The sequence below is a fragment of the Suillus subaureus genome, assembly GCF_016647635.1.
Source record: "Suillus subaureus strain MN1 chromosome Unknown BJ212scaffold_6, whole genome shotgun sequence".
NCBI lineage: Eukaryota > Fungi > Basidiomycota > Agaricomycetes > Boletales > Suillaceae > Suillus > Suillus subaureus.
In genome coordinates, this window is record NW_024538562.1 from 170,188 (window position 1) to 183,346 (window position 13,159).

At 48.3% G+C, this 13,159-nt stretch overlaps 8 protein-coding genes across 8 annotated transcripts; 7 read left to right on the forward strand and 1 right to left on the reverse strand.

Moving 5' to 3' along the window:
* Positions 1-24: 24 nt before the first annotated feature.
* Positions 25-1,496, forward strand: BJ212DRAFT_1264482 (DHHC palmitoyltransferase-domain-containing protein; the record flags this gene model as incomplete). Its single annotated transcript, XM_041330418.1, has 9 exons — positions 25-157; positions 209-477; positions 531-590; positions 691-752; positions 802-883; positions 934-1,116; positions 1,167-1,192; positions 1,247-1,294; positions 1,343-1,496. The coding sequence occupies 9 exons, from the start codon at positions 25-27 to the stop codon at positions 1,494-1,496; spliced, it is 1,017 nt and encodes a 338-aa protein (XP_041196320.1).
* A 1,529-nt stretch (positions 1,497-3,025) lies between these two features.
* On the reverse strand, positions 3,026-4,377 carry BJ212DRAFT_1296949 (uncharacterized protein; the record flags this gene model as incomplete). Its single annotated transcript, XM_041332519.1, has 2 exons — positions 3,026-4,164; positions 4,236-4,377. 2 exons carry the CDS (start codon positions 4,375-4,377, stop codon positions 3,026-3,028), a joined length of 1,281 nt encoding a protein of 426 aa, XP_041196321.1.
* Positions 4,378-4,447: 70 nt separating this feature from the next.
* On the forward strand, positions 4,448-5,759 carry BJ212DRAFT_907260 (uncharacterized protein). The gene is made up of 2 exons (XM_041344316.1): positions 4,448-4,734; positions 4,784-5,759. Exons 1-2 carry the CDS (start codon positions 4,612-4,614, stop codon positions 5,429-5,431), a joined length of 771 nt encoding a protein of 256 aa, XP_041196322.1. The 5' UTR covers positions 4,448-4,611; the 3' UTR covers positions 5,432-5,759.
* A 44-nt stretch (positions 5,760-5,803) lies between these two features.
* Positions 5,804-7,249, forward strand: BJ212DRAFT_907261 (glutathione S-transferase). The gene is made up of 5 exons (XM_041344317.1): positions 5,804-6,230; positions 6,287-6,483; positions 6,534-6,648; positions 6,705-6,802; positions 6,864-7,249. The coding sequence occupies exons 1-5, from the start codon at positions 6,060-6,062 to the stop codon at positions 6,919-6,921; spliced, it is 639 nt and encodes a 212-aa protein (XP_041196323.1). The 5' UTR covers positions 5,804-6,059; the 3' UTR covers positions 6,922-7,249.
* A 611-nt stretch (positions 7,250-7,860) lies between these two features.
* On the forward strand, positions 7,861-8,703 carry BJ212DRAFT_1477459 (glutathione S-transferase; the record flags this gene model as incomplete). Its single annotated transcript, XM_041339551.1, has 5 exons — positions 7,861-8,031; positions 8,089-8,282; positions 8,338-8,452; positions 8,501-8,595; positions 8,646-8,703. 5 exons carry the CDS (start codon positions 7,861-7,863, stop codon positions 8,701-8,703), a joined length of 633 nt encoding a protein of 210 aa, XP_041196324.1.
* Positions 8,704-9,344: 641 nt separating this feature from the next.
* Positions 9,345-9,863, forward strand: BJ212DRAFT_1296953 (uncharacterized protein; the record flags this gene model as incomplete). The annotated part of the gene is made up of 1 exon (XM_041332520.1): positions 9,345-9,863. The coding sequence occupies one exon, from the start codon at positions 9,345-9,347 to the stop codon at positions 9,861-9,863; it is 519 nt and encodes a 172-aa protein (XP_041196325.1).
* A 398-nt stretch (positions 9,864-10,261) lies between these two features.
* On the forward strand, positions 10,262-12,088 carry BJ212DRAFT_1332194 (transcription initiation factor IIF, beta subunit-domain-containing protein). Its single transcript, XM_041334798.1, has 5 exons — positions 10,262-10,457; positions 10,577-11,128; positions 11,180-11,425; positions 11,477-11,861; positions 11,922-12,088. Exons 1-4 carry the CDS (start codon positions 10,329-10,331, stop codon positions 11,594-11,596), a joined length of 1,047 nt encoding a protein of 348 aa, XP_041196326.1. The 5' UTR covers positions 10,262-10,328; the 3' UTR covers positions 11,597-11,861; positions 11,922-12,088.
* BJ212DRAFT_1264573 (uncharacterized protein) lies at positions 11,816-12,568 on the forward strand (the record flags this gene model as incomplete). Its single annotated transcript, XM_041330427.1, has 3 exons — positions 11,816-11,872; positions 11,982-12,195; positions 12,270-12,568. Coding segments are annotated over 3 exons (570 nt in total), but the record flags the coding sequence as incomplete, so codon positions are not given.
* Between the last annotated feature and the right edge of the window lie 591 nt (positions 12,569-13,159).

A 13,159-nucleotide genomic window follows, 5' to 3' on the forward strand; every position in this document is an offset into this window, starting at 1 on the left:
GCTTCTCATTCATCGCTCTTCTTCATGCTCTGTGCTCGTCACGTTTTCCGGTGTTTCAAATGGCTTGAGCGGGCTGGAGACCGCATCACAGGCGCAGCAGGCCCATATTTTGTTGGGCTTGCAGTTATACTGCAAACAATTGGAGCAGCCAGCTTTTGTATGTGGTTTTCTGTCTGATTGTGTACACTCGCCTAATTTTCAACTCCAGTCACCGTGATTCAACCCAGCCTTCCCCTTCGTTGGCTTACCACACCCCCTTGCGTACTCATTGCACTCAACCTCTTCACGCACTATTACTATGTATGTACGCTGCCACCTGGATTCGCCCAAGATGAGGCTTTGCTGCCAGGGAGTGGTCGACTCTGGGCCTCGCCTTCTCAACGGACGAGCGCTGGAGTTCGGTGGTCCAACCGTGGTATCACGTTATTAACAGCGAGTACCACTGCATGTAGGAGGTGTGGATTGATGCGCCCAGAAGTGAGTACGCCCACTCTGATGTGGTCCAGGAAGCTAACCTATACTTCACGGAGAGGGCCCATCATTGTCGGATATGTGGCCGATGTGTGCTAAAATATGATCATCATTGTCCTGTAAATGCTCGAACACTCTGTTTATGGGATATTGCTCACCCGTTGGTTAATTATTCTACAGTGTGAGCCTTTATTACTTTGGCATGCTCGTTCCTCTTAGCTCCCTGTAGGGATAAACCAGTGCGTTGGACTAAACAATGAGAGGCATTTCGTCCTTTTCATGTATGTTTCACTTCCTCCTCCCAATTCCCAGCTTATGCGCTTCCATCAGGGCTTACTTAGTATTATCGACCTTCTTCTTGAGTATTCTTGGTTACTCTCAAGCGCTAGAGGCAGTCGGCCTCACGTATTCTGTGCGTCGCCCTGTCAATATCGTTCAGCCAATGCTCATTACACATGACAGAACAACTGGCCGTATGTGGTGCCACAACTAGCTTATATCCTCACCTACATGCTCTCTGTCGTTATTTGTATTGCGGTGTTCATCATGCTCTCCTGGCATTTGTGGGGTATTGCTCGTGGAGAGACCACCGTCGAGGCACAAGATCATGAAGTTTACAAGCGCATTGCAAGGGCCAGAGGTGATGTATGTGGTTCTATCTGTCACGATCATTTGCATGCTGATACGCTGTGTAGAATTTTGTAAATTCTTTTGACCTTGGGTAAGCGGGATGTCAGATATCGGGCATAGGCATAATACTTTGATTTTGTTTTAGAAAGAGCACTAACCTGCGCCTTTTCTTCAACATTGGTCCGGACAGATAGTAAATTGTGGCCTTTTCTCAATTTACTCTTCTAATTCCTTTACACAGCCCGTGGTATACCCTCATTTTACCTCTACGAATAATGCCCTACACCGATGGCCGTTCGTGGGCCCGGCGTGAAGGATTTCAAAGACACCAAGGAATTCAAGAGGGAGAGGAATTAACGGATGATGATGATGACGACGGCAACGACGACGCATAGGCTGGTGGTTTGTATGTTCATCGGTGAGCCCAAAATTTATTTTCTCGTGATTGATGATGAGGTTTGCCGGGGCCATATGATTCTTTGAATGCGTGTTCATCACCGTTCGAAAGTTGTTTGATTTACGTCCGGCTGGGTTTGCCTTTCAGGCTCATCCTTTTATCTGATATGATCTGACTACTGTCGCCCTTATACATCTCATTACTGACGAGTGGTATTACAGGGATACATTAGTGCATCATGCAGATTCGATCAACTTGATTATGTGACATATGTATGCCTGATGGCCTAACGCGCTTCGATCCCTTCGCAGACACTAGTAGTCATGAGCACCGATGATTTATATCCATCGTGACCCTTGCTAATTCAAGTCCCACAAAAATCCGGTTTTTACATGGTCTGCTCACGGTGTTTGGTAGATTTGTCAGGCGAGGGGAATCCTAATGAAACTCTTGGGCTTCGGTTCTCGGACACACGCGACAATTATTAGTATTGTTCGTCAATCGACCCTCGGAAACAGCTTGTATCCTCGAGTGTATCGCATTAGCCCTTCTTCCTACCACTCACACAACACCGTCCCTTCCTCGTCTCGCCCATTCGCTGCTTCTCGGTTTATCTGCCTCGATTGATGTATGTCCACAGGGCAGGTGTATCAAGTCCGCCAAAGTGACGTGACAGGAAGCAACAGGAAGCATCTGCCCAAGTTAACAAGCCAACACTTACATTGCTAGTGGGTCTGGCTTCTGGCTTCGCAATCAGCACCGGAGTGAGTCTCGAAGAGAACTTCTTCCTCGGGCTCTGTGTGCTGCAGACCTTGCGTGCTCCGCGCTGCGCACTTCTTTGTGAAGCACCACGGGACTAGGAGAGGATAGAGTCCGTATTGTCCTAATAAGCTCACTTCGAATCCTGGTGCATGTCACCTGTCCGAGTGGCCGCTACCTCGTGTGCCTCTCCACCGCGTACAATTCACAGAGTTTTTCTCCCCGTAGACAAATGCCCCATGCCCATGCCATGCTTTCCCCACATTAATGTCTCGACGAGATGACTGAGGGTACGTGGCCGAATCGCCAATTCCGCTGCTAATGCATTGCCGCCCAATACTGATGCACTTTCTCTCATTATCACTTGATGGGCAGATATACCACCTTGATCGGCGAACAATGATCTCAGAGATCACTGTGATTTATTCGAGTCAGGTTGGTCCCGGCCCGTGTGCGCGATCAACCGATGAGGCAAATGCGGGCTCAAAGGCAATGTTAGCATCACTAGGTGGAGTACTGCGTTGAGATATGTGGAGTGAGGCCTCGTGTCGATGGCGATCGTTAAACGAATGTCCGCTGTGTCCTCAATTTAGCTCAGGCCAAATGGGCAAGCGGCCGGTACGATCGTTCTGGTGTGGAGATGAACAGCACAAGTTTTGAATCAATACGGTATCAAATACAGCAGAGTACTGGTATTAGTAAAGTAAGTCTGTGATCACCTTTGCATCCATGCACTACCTCCCACCAAACTAGGTAGCATCCGAAACCTCACGGGCGTGGCCCTAAGACATCGAATACTTCTTTCTCCCTGTCTCTAAACGCCTTGATTCTACTGATCGACAGTCCAAGGGCATTCACCCTGTTCGCAAACCCCACGGCCCGTCCCTCCACGCTCCTTTTACGCCTCCTGCAGCTATCATCCGCAGTATCCCCGCCAACTCGTACACCATGGATGATGATGGCCTGCACCCGCTCGAACCTAGGTTCTGGTATATCTTCATCACCTCTCTCGATAGCCTTGATCGTCCCTTCGTTGTCTTCATCTTGCATCACCTGCGCGTCCCGCCCAATGGCAATGAGCTCCATCATGAAAGGCCGAAGTGGCTCCGGACATGCATCTGGTGTGAGCTTGTGCCCTCCAAGCTCTCGTGCACTGACGCACATGATCGCGTTTTGATCAGGGAGGATGATCCCCTGCGTCGTGGCCACCTCGAGAATAGCAAGGCTGACGGCGGCAAAATGGGCACGCGGGGGGTCATATTTGAAGAGACGTGCGAGAGGGTGCGGGTTGTGAGCCCGAGAGGTTGTGATCTGCTCTAGCACAGCTGCGAGTGCGGAGTAAAGTGTCTCGCGGATGAAGTCGATTTCAGGGGTGTCTTGGGTGAGTATTGTAGGGAAAGGCGTGGGCGGGGGAAATGCGGACTGAACGGATGATGGAGAAGAGAATTTCTTGGACCCATATCCGGATGATTCAGCGGCAAACTGATCAGAATATACAGGTGGTGGTACGAAGCTCGTCTTGACCTTCAAACCACTGCTTGATGAGCCTGCATCTAACGCAGCTTGCAGATCGCTTGCATATCTATCCTGAAAGGTGCGTCTCTGACTGATTTCAATTGCCACTGCACGTAGATCGGCTGCGATGCCGGCGCACTCAGGGTTTGGTGGGACAGCAATAGGTTGGAGGCCACAGATGATGCGAGCAAGATCATGCTGGTCTTGGGGGATGAGGCACTGGATTTGCGGCACCGCAGCTGCCCAAACGGCTAGAAAGCCGAGAAATGCCGGTGGGCAATTATCTGCTGAGAGCTCGAGGGGCGGTGCCGACTTCGTGGCACGAGGAAGTGGTACAGACGGTGGGTTTGTTGTGCATCTAAGGGCAGCAAAATATAGGCATAATGCTGGACCTGTGATATTAACATTGACGTCAGATGTGATCAGACCAAGACATCAGAGCTACTTGAGAGCTGCTGCGCACCAGATATCATAAGATCTGCTTCTGCAGATGCTAGAACTTGATCCTCTATCAGTTTCTCTACCTTTGCTTGTGTGAGGGATGACTTGAGGTAAGTGTGAAAGCTGTTTTGAACATATTCTTCGTCGAGCTTGAATGAAGGCATCGAGGGAAACTAATGTAATATTGATGACTAATTCGTGCATAAACTCCATTATATACTCTGGAAATTACATAAATGCCAAATATGAATTAGTTTTGTAACAAAAAACTGCGGAATACAAAAAGCCAAGTTGTAGCCAAGACTCCACGGAGGTTCTTGTCAGGTGCATAATGGGGCTCTTGTTATATATGCCAAAATGCGCCGCGGTCACTCATTTCCTTCTTCTTTCTCCCTGTCATGACCTCCTACCTTCAAAAAGCAGGTACAAGGCTCTTTGAAAAAAACCTCGAGCAATACAGACCTGAAGACCCGTTGTACGAGTTTTATACTGACAACCGCGGCAAACAACGTCGTAGAAAGGTGTGCCCTAATCCTTCCTTCCGCTGCGCTCGGTCTTACCATTTTCAAGCGCGCGATACCTCCTGGCCTTTCAGCACGTGATGCAAAGATTCTCAAGTCGGTGCAGCGCCGTGCCCACTACCTAGACAAAGGCTTCTCCATTTGTGGTCTCCGATTTGGCTGGACCTTCATCATTGGTGTTATCCCCGGCGCCGGTGATGTCGCTGATGTCACGCTCAATTATCTCCTGGTCGTCCGCAAAGCAAGGCAGGCTGAACTACCAGCTTGGCTTGTGCGCCGCATGCTCCTCAACAATGCAATATCGGCTTTGAGCGGCCTGGTGCCGGTAGCGGGCGACATTGTCATGGCCGTGTTCAAGGCAAATTCAAGGAATGCCGCGCTCCTGGAAGAGTTTTTGAGGATAAGAGGGGATGAATTTTTGAAGTTGCAGGCGGATAAGGCGCAGGGAACGAGTCAGAGTGTGCCTGGGAAGGATTCACAACAGGTTAAGCCTGGCGCGGGGATGTCAGACAATGCGGCAGCGACTGCACCGCAGCAGAAGACGAAATTCGTGTCTTGGAGCCGTCCGAGCCGCAAAGAAAAGGAGCGCGCCCCTACCCCCGGTGAAATGGGAAGGTTTGTTGAAGATGTGGAGTTAGGTGTCACAGCACCCAGTGGAGAGGCGAAGAGCAGTACCATTACGGTGCAGAAAAGATAAGATTGGAGGTTGACAAATCTACGTTCTGATCGATGTGGTATACACGAACTTTTTACTGGACCCATTTTCTATACTCGGGGTGCTCTCTATAATAACATTATATACCATGTACTGTAGCTGGTTTGTCTGCTGTCTCAGTGGATCAAACATATCATAGGAGCCTAAGATAGATGTGGACTAGCTGTATGTACGTACGAGTTGCTGCGCAAGCCATACTTCTCGCGGATAACATGCATTGCTTGGAGAACCCCGTATCGATCTACAGTGCAACTCTGAATAGGTTGTTGGAAGGGACGAGAGTAACTAAGTTGTTATTGGCTAGAGGGCTATCCGTTAGTACTTATGATATCCAACGTACCTCCGCTATCACCTGATCAATCAAACTGCACAGGCCAATTTTCTAAAGTGGATTAGTGACGACTACATGACGCACAAATTCCACGAGCGTTGTCTTCCTCACAGCAAGATATCGCGCGTCATGACGATTCTATAGCTGTCTTCTGCGTACAATTTCCGAGCTACCTGGAAAAGCTTAGTCTCGATCGAAGAGGCTGAGTGCGCAGGGCGTATATAGAGGGCAGCACAAGATCACCAGCAATAGTCATTCCTCCACCTAATCACAATCGCAATGGCCCTCAAGATACACGGTCATGCTAACGCTCCCCTCGTCAGACTCGTCGCAGAAGTCTGCCGAGAGAAGGAAGTGCCGTACGAACTTGTGAACGTGGAAGTCTACAAAGGCGAACACAAAACACCTGCCTTCAAAGAGTTCCAACCTTTCGGACAGGTCCCCTACATAGTCAGTGACTCATTTGGACTACTAATGGCGACAGATGCTGATACAGCAGCGGCCAGAATGACGACGGCTTCATTCTCTATGAATCCAGAGCCATTTGCAGATACATTGCAAAGAAGTACGCATCGCAAGGCACCCCGGACCTCGTGCCCCGTGAACCCAAAGCGGAGGCCATCTTTGAACAAGCGGTGTCAATCGAGACGTCGAACTTTTACCCTTTTGCGTTGGGTATTACCGCGGAGAAAATCATCAAGAAGTAAGTGACTTAACGCTCCGCGGAGTTCGTGGCTGAAGCGTTTTCAACAGGCATCGTGGCCTCGAACCAAATGAAGCCAGGTTATCCGACCTGGTGAGCAACCTGAAGGCAAAACTGGATGTATACGAGGTTATACTCGGAAAACAGGCGTATCTTGCAGGAGATGTAAGTAATGACAATTGGTGCGACCGTATGGCTTGCTCACCAGGAGTTTTCGTTAGAACATTACCTTGGCCGACTTATTCCATCTTCCGTATGGAACAATCGTGTTCGAAGAATTGGGCTACGACATGTTGGAAGATAGACCGAATGTGGCAAGGTGAGCGACCGTTCTTGAACAGATATTACTGTGACCAGACAACTGACCAACCTACCCACAGGTGGTGGAAGGATATCACTGCGAGGCCTTCGTGGCTCGCAGTCAAAGCCAAAGCTTAACCAGATGTATAAAGGACTCGGCACTAAGTATTAAAGTCATTTATGTAAGATGTGTATAACCTTTTGTACATATAACGAATCTGATAGAACTTCGTTCAATTGGGACTTTTCCGTTCTATGTAAGTGCAGAGAACGAGGAAAGGCGCGCCCGGTATTTGCCGCACATTCATGCTCTGGGACCAACACCGACTCGGACGTCCATGTATATAAGCTCACTTCAATGCACCCACTCTCTGTGCACATCATTGGGCTATGTACTCGAGTAATCTCACCTGCGGTTCAGTCGAGTAAATGTTCTCAACAACTGTCGTTTACTCCAGTACTCTTCAGTGCTATTGCTAAGTTGTCAAACCAGGTTCACATCTCTGACTCACTTTACTCAACTGTGATGATCGAGCAATAATCCCGATTCACAGAATTAGGCGTTCTGGACACTGCCTTACAAAGGAGGCTAAAACCTGATGCTGAACAGCAGGTATATCCTGTTCTTGGTGGTCTTTTGCGTGTACCCTCCTAGTCATCGATTTTCTCTAAACATTCAACGCCCAAAATTCTGCGGTGTACTGCATATCACGTCTTCGTGATAACGGGAGATACATGTTCTCACATGTCGTGTGGAGGTGCGAATATCTCAGTGATTTCCATTCTCACCCTGTCTGCAGCCGTCGGACATCGCAATCTCTCCTGACATTAATGACATGTCTCTGCGTCAGGTCGTCCTGTATAAGTGCGAAAGCCTCGATGATTCCATTCTCACCCCGCACTGCAGCCCTTGTTGCAATCTCTCCTGACTTTGATGATTAATATGCTTTACTCTGATAACATCTCTCCACGTCAAATATCTCACGCGATTTGGATAAGTAAGAGGATGAAGTTGTTCATAGCGAGGAACCAGAAACTTTCAAGTCCGTTTCCTCACAGTCCAAAACTCCGTTCACGATGGTTTTGAAGCTCTACGGATTTGCTACCTCAACATGCACACTCCGTGTTGCAGTGGTATTGAAGGAAAAGAATGTACAATTCGAGTTCATTCCTGTTGATCTAACCAAGGGTGCACACAAGGCTCCTGAATTTACCGCCTACCAGCCTTTCGGCCAAGTCCCTTACATTGTGCGGTCGTCCTTCCCTTATCTACATAGAACGATCGTTAATATGTCTTATTTAAAGGATGACAATGGTTTGATTCTTTATGAATCGAGGGCGATCTGCCGGTATATCGCCGCGAAGTACGCTTCGCATGGAACTCCCCTCCTTCCCACCGATCCCACCGCCATCGCATTATTTGAGCAAGCTGCATCAACTGAAACATCTAACTATGATCCTTTCGTCTCCGGATTGGCATGGGAGTTGAAGTTCGCTATGTAGGTACCAGTCACCTGCAACGCGTTGTCAAATCTGCAACTTTCAATGTTATAGGTGGTTTGGAGGGAAGACCGACGAAGCCCGTGCTAAATCACTACAAAGCCAGCTTTCTGCTAAGCTTGATATTTATGATCTCATCCTTGGCAAGCAGAAATACCTGGCTGGAAATGTAAGCACCTGCATGAACGGACGCTGAATCGCGCTGACCCAGAGATAGGATATCACTCTGGCCGATCTGTTCCACCTGCCTTATGGTGCTGTCCTTCTGGATATTGGGCTCGACGAGTTCAGCAGCCGCCCCAATGTTGCCAGGTTGGTCATTCTTTTTTTCGATGAATTTTATACTAATAATGATGGGATAGGTGGTGGAAGGATATCTCATCCAGGGCATCCTGGGAAGCAGTGAAGGGAGGTATCTGATCGTCGGAAAAAACGACTAGTGGATTTAGAATCGTTGGATGTACAGCACGTATCAGATCCTGTGATCATCAATCTATAGTCTTTCCCTTTCCACAGTCACGGCGGATTTCGCGTAATAAGTATTTAAAGGCTTAGGTAGCTGAATTTCATGACCTGCTTCAGGAACATTACTCAGATTTGGGGTGTATCAGGGGGCATGTCTAACACGCTGTGAAACAGAAAGCTGAGTTGACTCATCCCGAGTATCGTACAGCCTTGTGTTACCATTTCCACCGCAGGTGCCGAATGGTGTCATAAATGAGACACGAGAGCACATTCAATGTCGAAGAGAAAGGCTGACCCAGAGAAAGCACGTGGAAGTTGAAGTCGCCAGTACATCAATGCTTTGGCTTTATCGTGAAGATCAAGTAGTGTAAGCGCAACCCGGCACAGTTGGAGAGACAGATTGCCGGGGCATCCGGTCCAATGTTTCGTGCAGGTCAAAACTACCGTCTACGTCACGAAGATTAAACTAGTTAAATCCGCGCGTGTGACAATAGGAGGAACACGAGTCCGCGGAAGTGAACCTGATGGTACGACAATGGTCGGTCAGATTTACAGTAGACATCAAGACAAACTCAAGTGGCTCAATTGCATCAGGTATGTCGAACCTATACGCAAATGAGGTGTTGAAAGGCACGAAAGATAGTAAGAACAGACGCAAGGGAAGGGTCGAAGGGTGCCAGAGATGCGCTAAGAAAGATATAAAAGAAGTGTCAAATAGTGCAGAGGCACAAAGAAAGGCGTCGGCCAGCACCACGCAGGCAAAGCCCAACAAAAGAGACCCACCTTCGCGGCCATACATACTCAAACAGAACAAAGGCGTCGACCCGTATCATGTGGTCACGCACACTCCAATAAAGAGGGAGGCATCAACCAACGCAGTCATCGTCAGTGAATTGATGGAATCCCCGCACAACCTAACAAAAAGGGAGGCATCAGCTCAATGCAACACACAGTCATGCACAACCCAACAAAGAGACGAAAGCCAGACAACATCCAGCCGTTACGGTAATACACGCTCCGAAAAACGAGGCATCGACTCGCCACCGCGGTCATGCATACTCACAGAAGCTGGTACAGAGAGGCGATCAACGACCCGGCGGAACAGCGTTGCGTGAATGAGTAAATATATGCGCCCAGTCTCAACGAAATATGATTTCGGAACAAGCACACCTGATTTAGGCCACGTCGTGGCGTCGCAAGATACTACATAAAAATTTAGACTACCCTAACTCATCGAAGGTTGAACGTTGAATGCATGATCAATGATAACTCGAAGGTTAAAGACACATTTTTCGATAAATGCTTGGTTATAAGGTTGTATATTCTCCGCAAGTGGAGTACACGACCAGAATAACCATGGCGCTTCGTGCATTCAAAATTGATTTGGAGCGTCGAATCCTCACATCAAAGACGATGAATGAGCGAGAGATGAAGCTAAGCTTCTTGAAGGAAAACGGATGCGTGTATAACTAGTTTAGTTAGTCTACATTGCTCGCTCGCTTAGTAAGCACTTGTTAGTTCACCAACATCGAGTGTCAATATTAATATTGTTGCAAGTCTCGGACCAACTCTCATGCATCATGGATGATTTAACTGTCGAAGATGAGAAGAAACCTTTCGAGGCTGAACACAATGATGACGACGCTCAACCAGACCCTGATGAGGAGCTAATGTTGGACAAAGGAAACGGGAGAGTATGGCTTGTCAAGGTGAGCATCTCCTGCCCCATGGCTGTTGAAAGAAGGGTAGAAAGTACTACTTCAACCCTGTCGGAGCCTCTCGATTCCTTTTATTTTCTGGGCTTTCTAATGCTCGTTTTCATCTGAAGATACCAAAACATCTCATGGCCCGCTGGGCAGCCATTGACGCAGAGGATGTTCATCTTGCTACAATCCGGGTGTACAAAAATGCCGTCAGCTCATCCGGTCGATCCCCTCGCATCTTCTTGTTCTTGCCCCCTGATCCGAATGACTCAACTCCACGGGATTCAAGCCTGCCGGTCTTTTCTCCGGACGCAGCTTTCATACCTTCTGTTGAGGGGGGGTTGCAAGTAGACAGATATGAACTTGAAATGGTCAACGAGGATGTTGAGAATCAGCTGGTAGTCGCAGAACGTCCTAAAGACCCTGGTCCTTCTGGACCAAACTCCACCTCGTATAACCCTCGAGCTAGAACGACAATTCTAACGGGTCGCATCAAACATGAATGTAATTTGCGTCCTCTTTTCAACGAGTCATACAGGCAACAAATGCGCGAACGAACTCGAAAATATAATACCCCACGAAGGCAGATCCGTATGATAGAGGATGCTGGTGTTAGCCGCGGAGGCATTAACAGGTTAAGCAGTGGAGTCAACTCGGGATCGTTTGCGAATATGATTGTCCGTGTCTGCTTATTTAGATCGTCGCTGATAACTAACCCAACCTCATAGAAATTTCGACCCAAACCTGCCAAGGGCACATTTGAGCGTATGGCGCGTATGCCACGCAACCAACTGCTGGATCTTCTCTTCACACTATTTCGCGAACAACCTCGGTGGAGCATCAAACCACTGCGCGAGCGCACCCAGCAGCCCGAGGCATATCTCAAAGAGGTCCTTCTTGCTATTGCTACCTTGAATCGCAGCGGAGAGTACAATGGAATGTGGGAGCTGAATGATGTGTTCGCCAAAGAAGGGGTATTTCATATCAGTTATGGTTATTTTCCAGAACTGAAGTCTAGAGAACAGATGAAATCTGAAAACGTCCCTGGACCAAGTTCTCTTCCAGAAGGAGTCTCGGGTGATATGGGGATGGACGAATACGATGAGGACGAGGATGACGATGACGACATGGAAGAAGTTTCATAGGTTTGCATCACGGACAGGTCTCATTGTTTCTTCCTTGTTTTCTGCTCATCATGTATATATATATAGCTGCCTTCCATTAACGCGCACAGTTATTGAACCAGTTCGCCCGTGTGAAAACAGCTCCGAGGATAGAACTTGGTGCATGATGCGTGATGGAAGGCAGAACTTCTAAGGCTGTTACTCATAACTCTTGACTCACTATGAATATCCCGGCGTTTTGGTGACGGTCAGGGCAACTATAGAGTTCATGTTGTGGGCAATAGTGGTGCGTCCGTCGTTTGCTCATGGCCTCATTGCTCGTCGACTCATAGTAGATGATTGTTAGGCACTGGCAAGGTAGGCTTAGCTAAATTATTTTCGAAGTCTTGAAATCAACTCTTTGAAGTCAACCCTCAGCGCGTACATTGCCACTAAACTCAATGTGCCACATATCTCCCTAGATGCACTTTTCTGGGGACCTGGGTGGGCAACCCCTTCAGATGACGAGTTTAAGGAAAGAGTTTCTGCTGCGATAACACAGAACTCCAAAGGATGGGTCATCGACGGCAATGGCAGTTGCAGCGCCACGCTCATCTCAGAACATTCAACAGATGTCATTTGTACGTCTTTTGACTTTTGACTTATCTACCCTGAGAGTTGACGTGTCGTGATAATCTGCACCCTCCCGGTTTAGGGCTCGACCCCCCTCTATGGTTCTACTTGCCACGAATATTTTGGCGTACGCTTCTTCGCCTGTTGACCATAATTCCAACCTGCGCAGAAGGGTGCGACGAAACTTGGGGAGATGTCCTATCCACAAATGGCATCATCTGGTTCTGCATTTCCCACCATGGATATTGCAAACACAAGTTCGGCGAAATGCTCGCTCGTAGCTCGATTACAAAAGGAGGAAATATGAGGCGCCTCAATGAGTGGGACGGCGATTTGATGATGTGGAAGGCTGGACTCGAGGAGATGCTACGCACGCACTAAATAGTCTACTCGTTGTAAGTAATATTGTATCCTACCACCAGTTCATGCATCCTCAAAAACGACACTTTGCCTGGTGTAAATATTACTCATAATGCTCCAGCTGTAGAATGCCCTACGAGCTTGAATGAATGCCGCATCGTGATAAAGGCCCTCAAAATGCCGAGCGGACTGCGAAATAGGCCAATGTCACCATCGTGTGACCGCATGGCATGCATACCCTCGGCGAAGCGAGGCGCCCACGAGTGTAGGATTAGAATGAAACTTTGTGGCAGCGGCAGTGCAGCCCTGCAGCCTTCTTTTCCCTACCCACCATTCCCTTGTCCCCCTTTCCAGGGGCCTGGGTAGCTGGTACCTACTGAGTTTGAGGCTGCCCGCCCTCCCTTGCACAGGTTGGGGTCGCTATCGGGGCTTCCACCCAAAAACTATTTGCTTCAATAAAGCAAACAATTCCTTTTGTTCTCGCTACCACTACTGAGACCGCAAACATAAAGTCTGGTGGTAACCAATAGTATGATATTTGATTCGTGATTCAAATTCAATTCATTTAATATTAATGATAAGGTTATCCCGAAAGTTATCTGATCGCGTAAT

Excerpts from the sequence above, each read along its gene's own strand:
- BJ212DRAFT_907260 (XM_041344316.1), top strand. The coding sequence starts at position 4,612 with ATGACCTCCTACCTTCAAAAAGCAGGTACAAGGCTCTTTGAAAAAAAC. Across the intron at positions 4,735-4,783 it reads GCAAACAACGTCGTAGAAAG|CGCGCGATACCTCCTGGCCT; the intron begins GTGTGCCCTAAT and ends ACCATTTTCAAG.
- BJ212DRAFT_907261 (XM_041344317.1), top strand. The coding sequence starts at position 6,060 with ATGGCCCTCAAGATACACGGTCATGCTAACGCTCCCCTCGTCAGACTC. Across the intron at positions 6,649-6,704 it reads AGGCGTATCTTGCAGGAGAT|AACATTACCTTGGCCGACTT; the intron begins GTAAGTAATGAC and ends AGTTTTCGTTAG. Across the intron at positions 6,803-6,863 it reads GATAGACCGAATGTGGCAAG|GTGGTGGAAGGATATCACTG; the intron begins GTGAGCGACCGT and ends ACCTACCCACAG.
- BJ212DRAFT_1332194 (XM_041334798.1), top strand. The coding sequence starts at position 10,329 with ATGGATGATTTAACTGTCGAAGATGAGAAGAAACCTTTCGAGGCTGAA. Across the intron at positions 10,458-10,576 it reads GGAGAGTATGGCTTGTCAAG|ATACCAAAACATCTCATGGC; the intron begins GTGAGCATCTCC and ends TTTCATCTGAAG. Across the intron at positions 11,129-11,179 it reads GATCGTTTGCGAATATGATT|AAATTTCGACCCAAACCTGC; the intron begins GTCCGTGTCTGC and ends CCAACCTCATAG.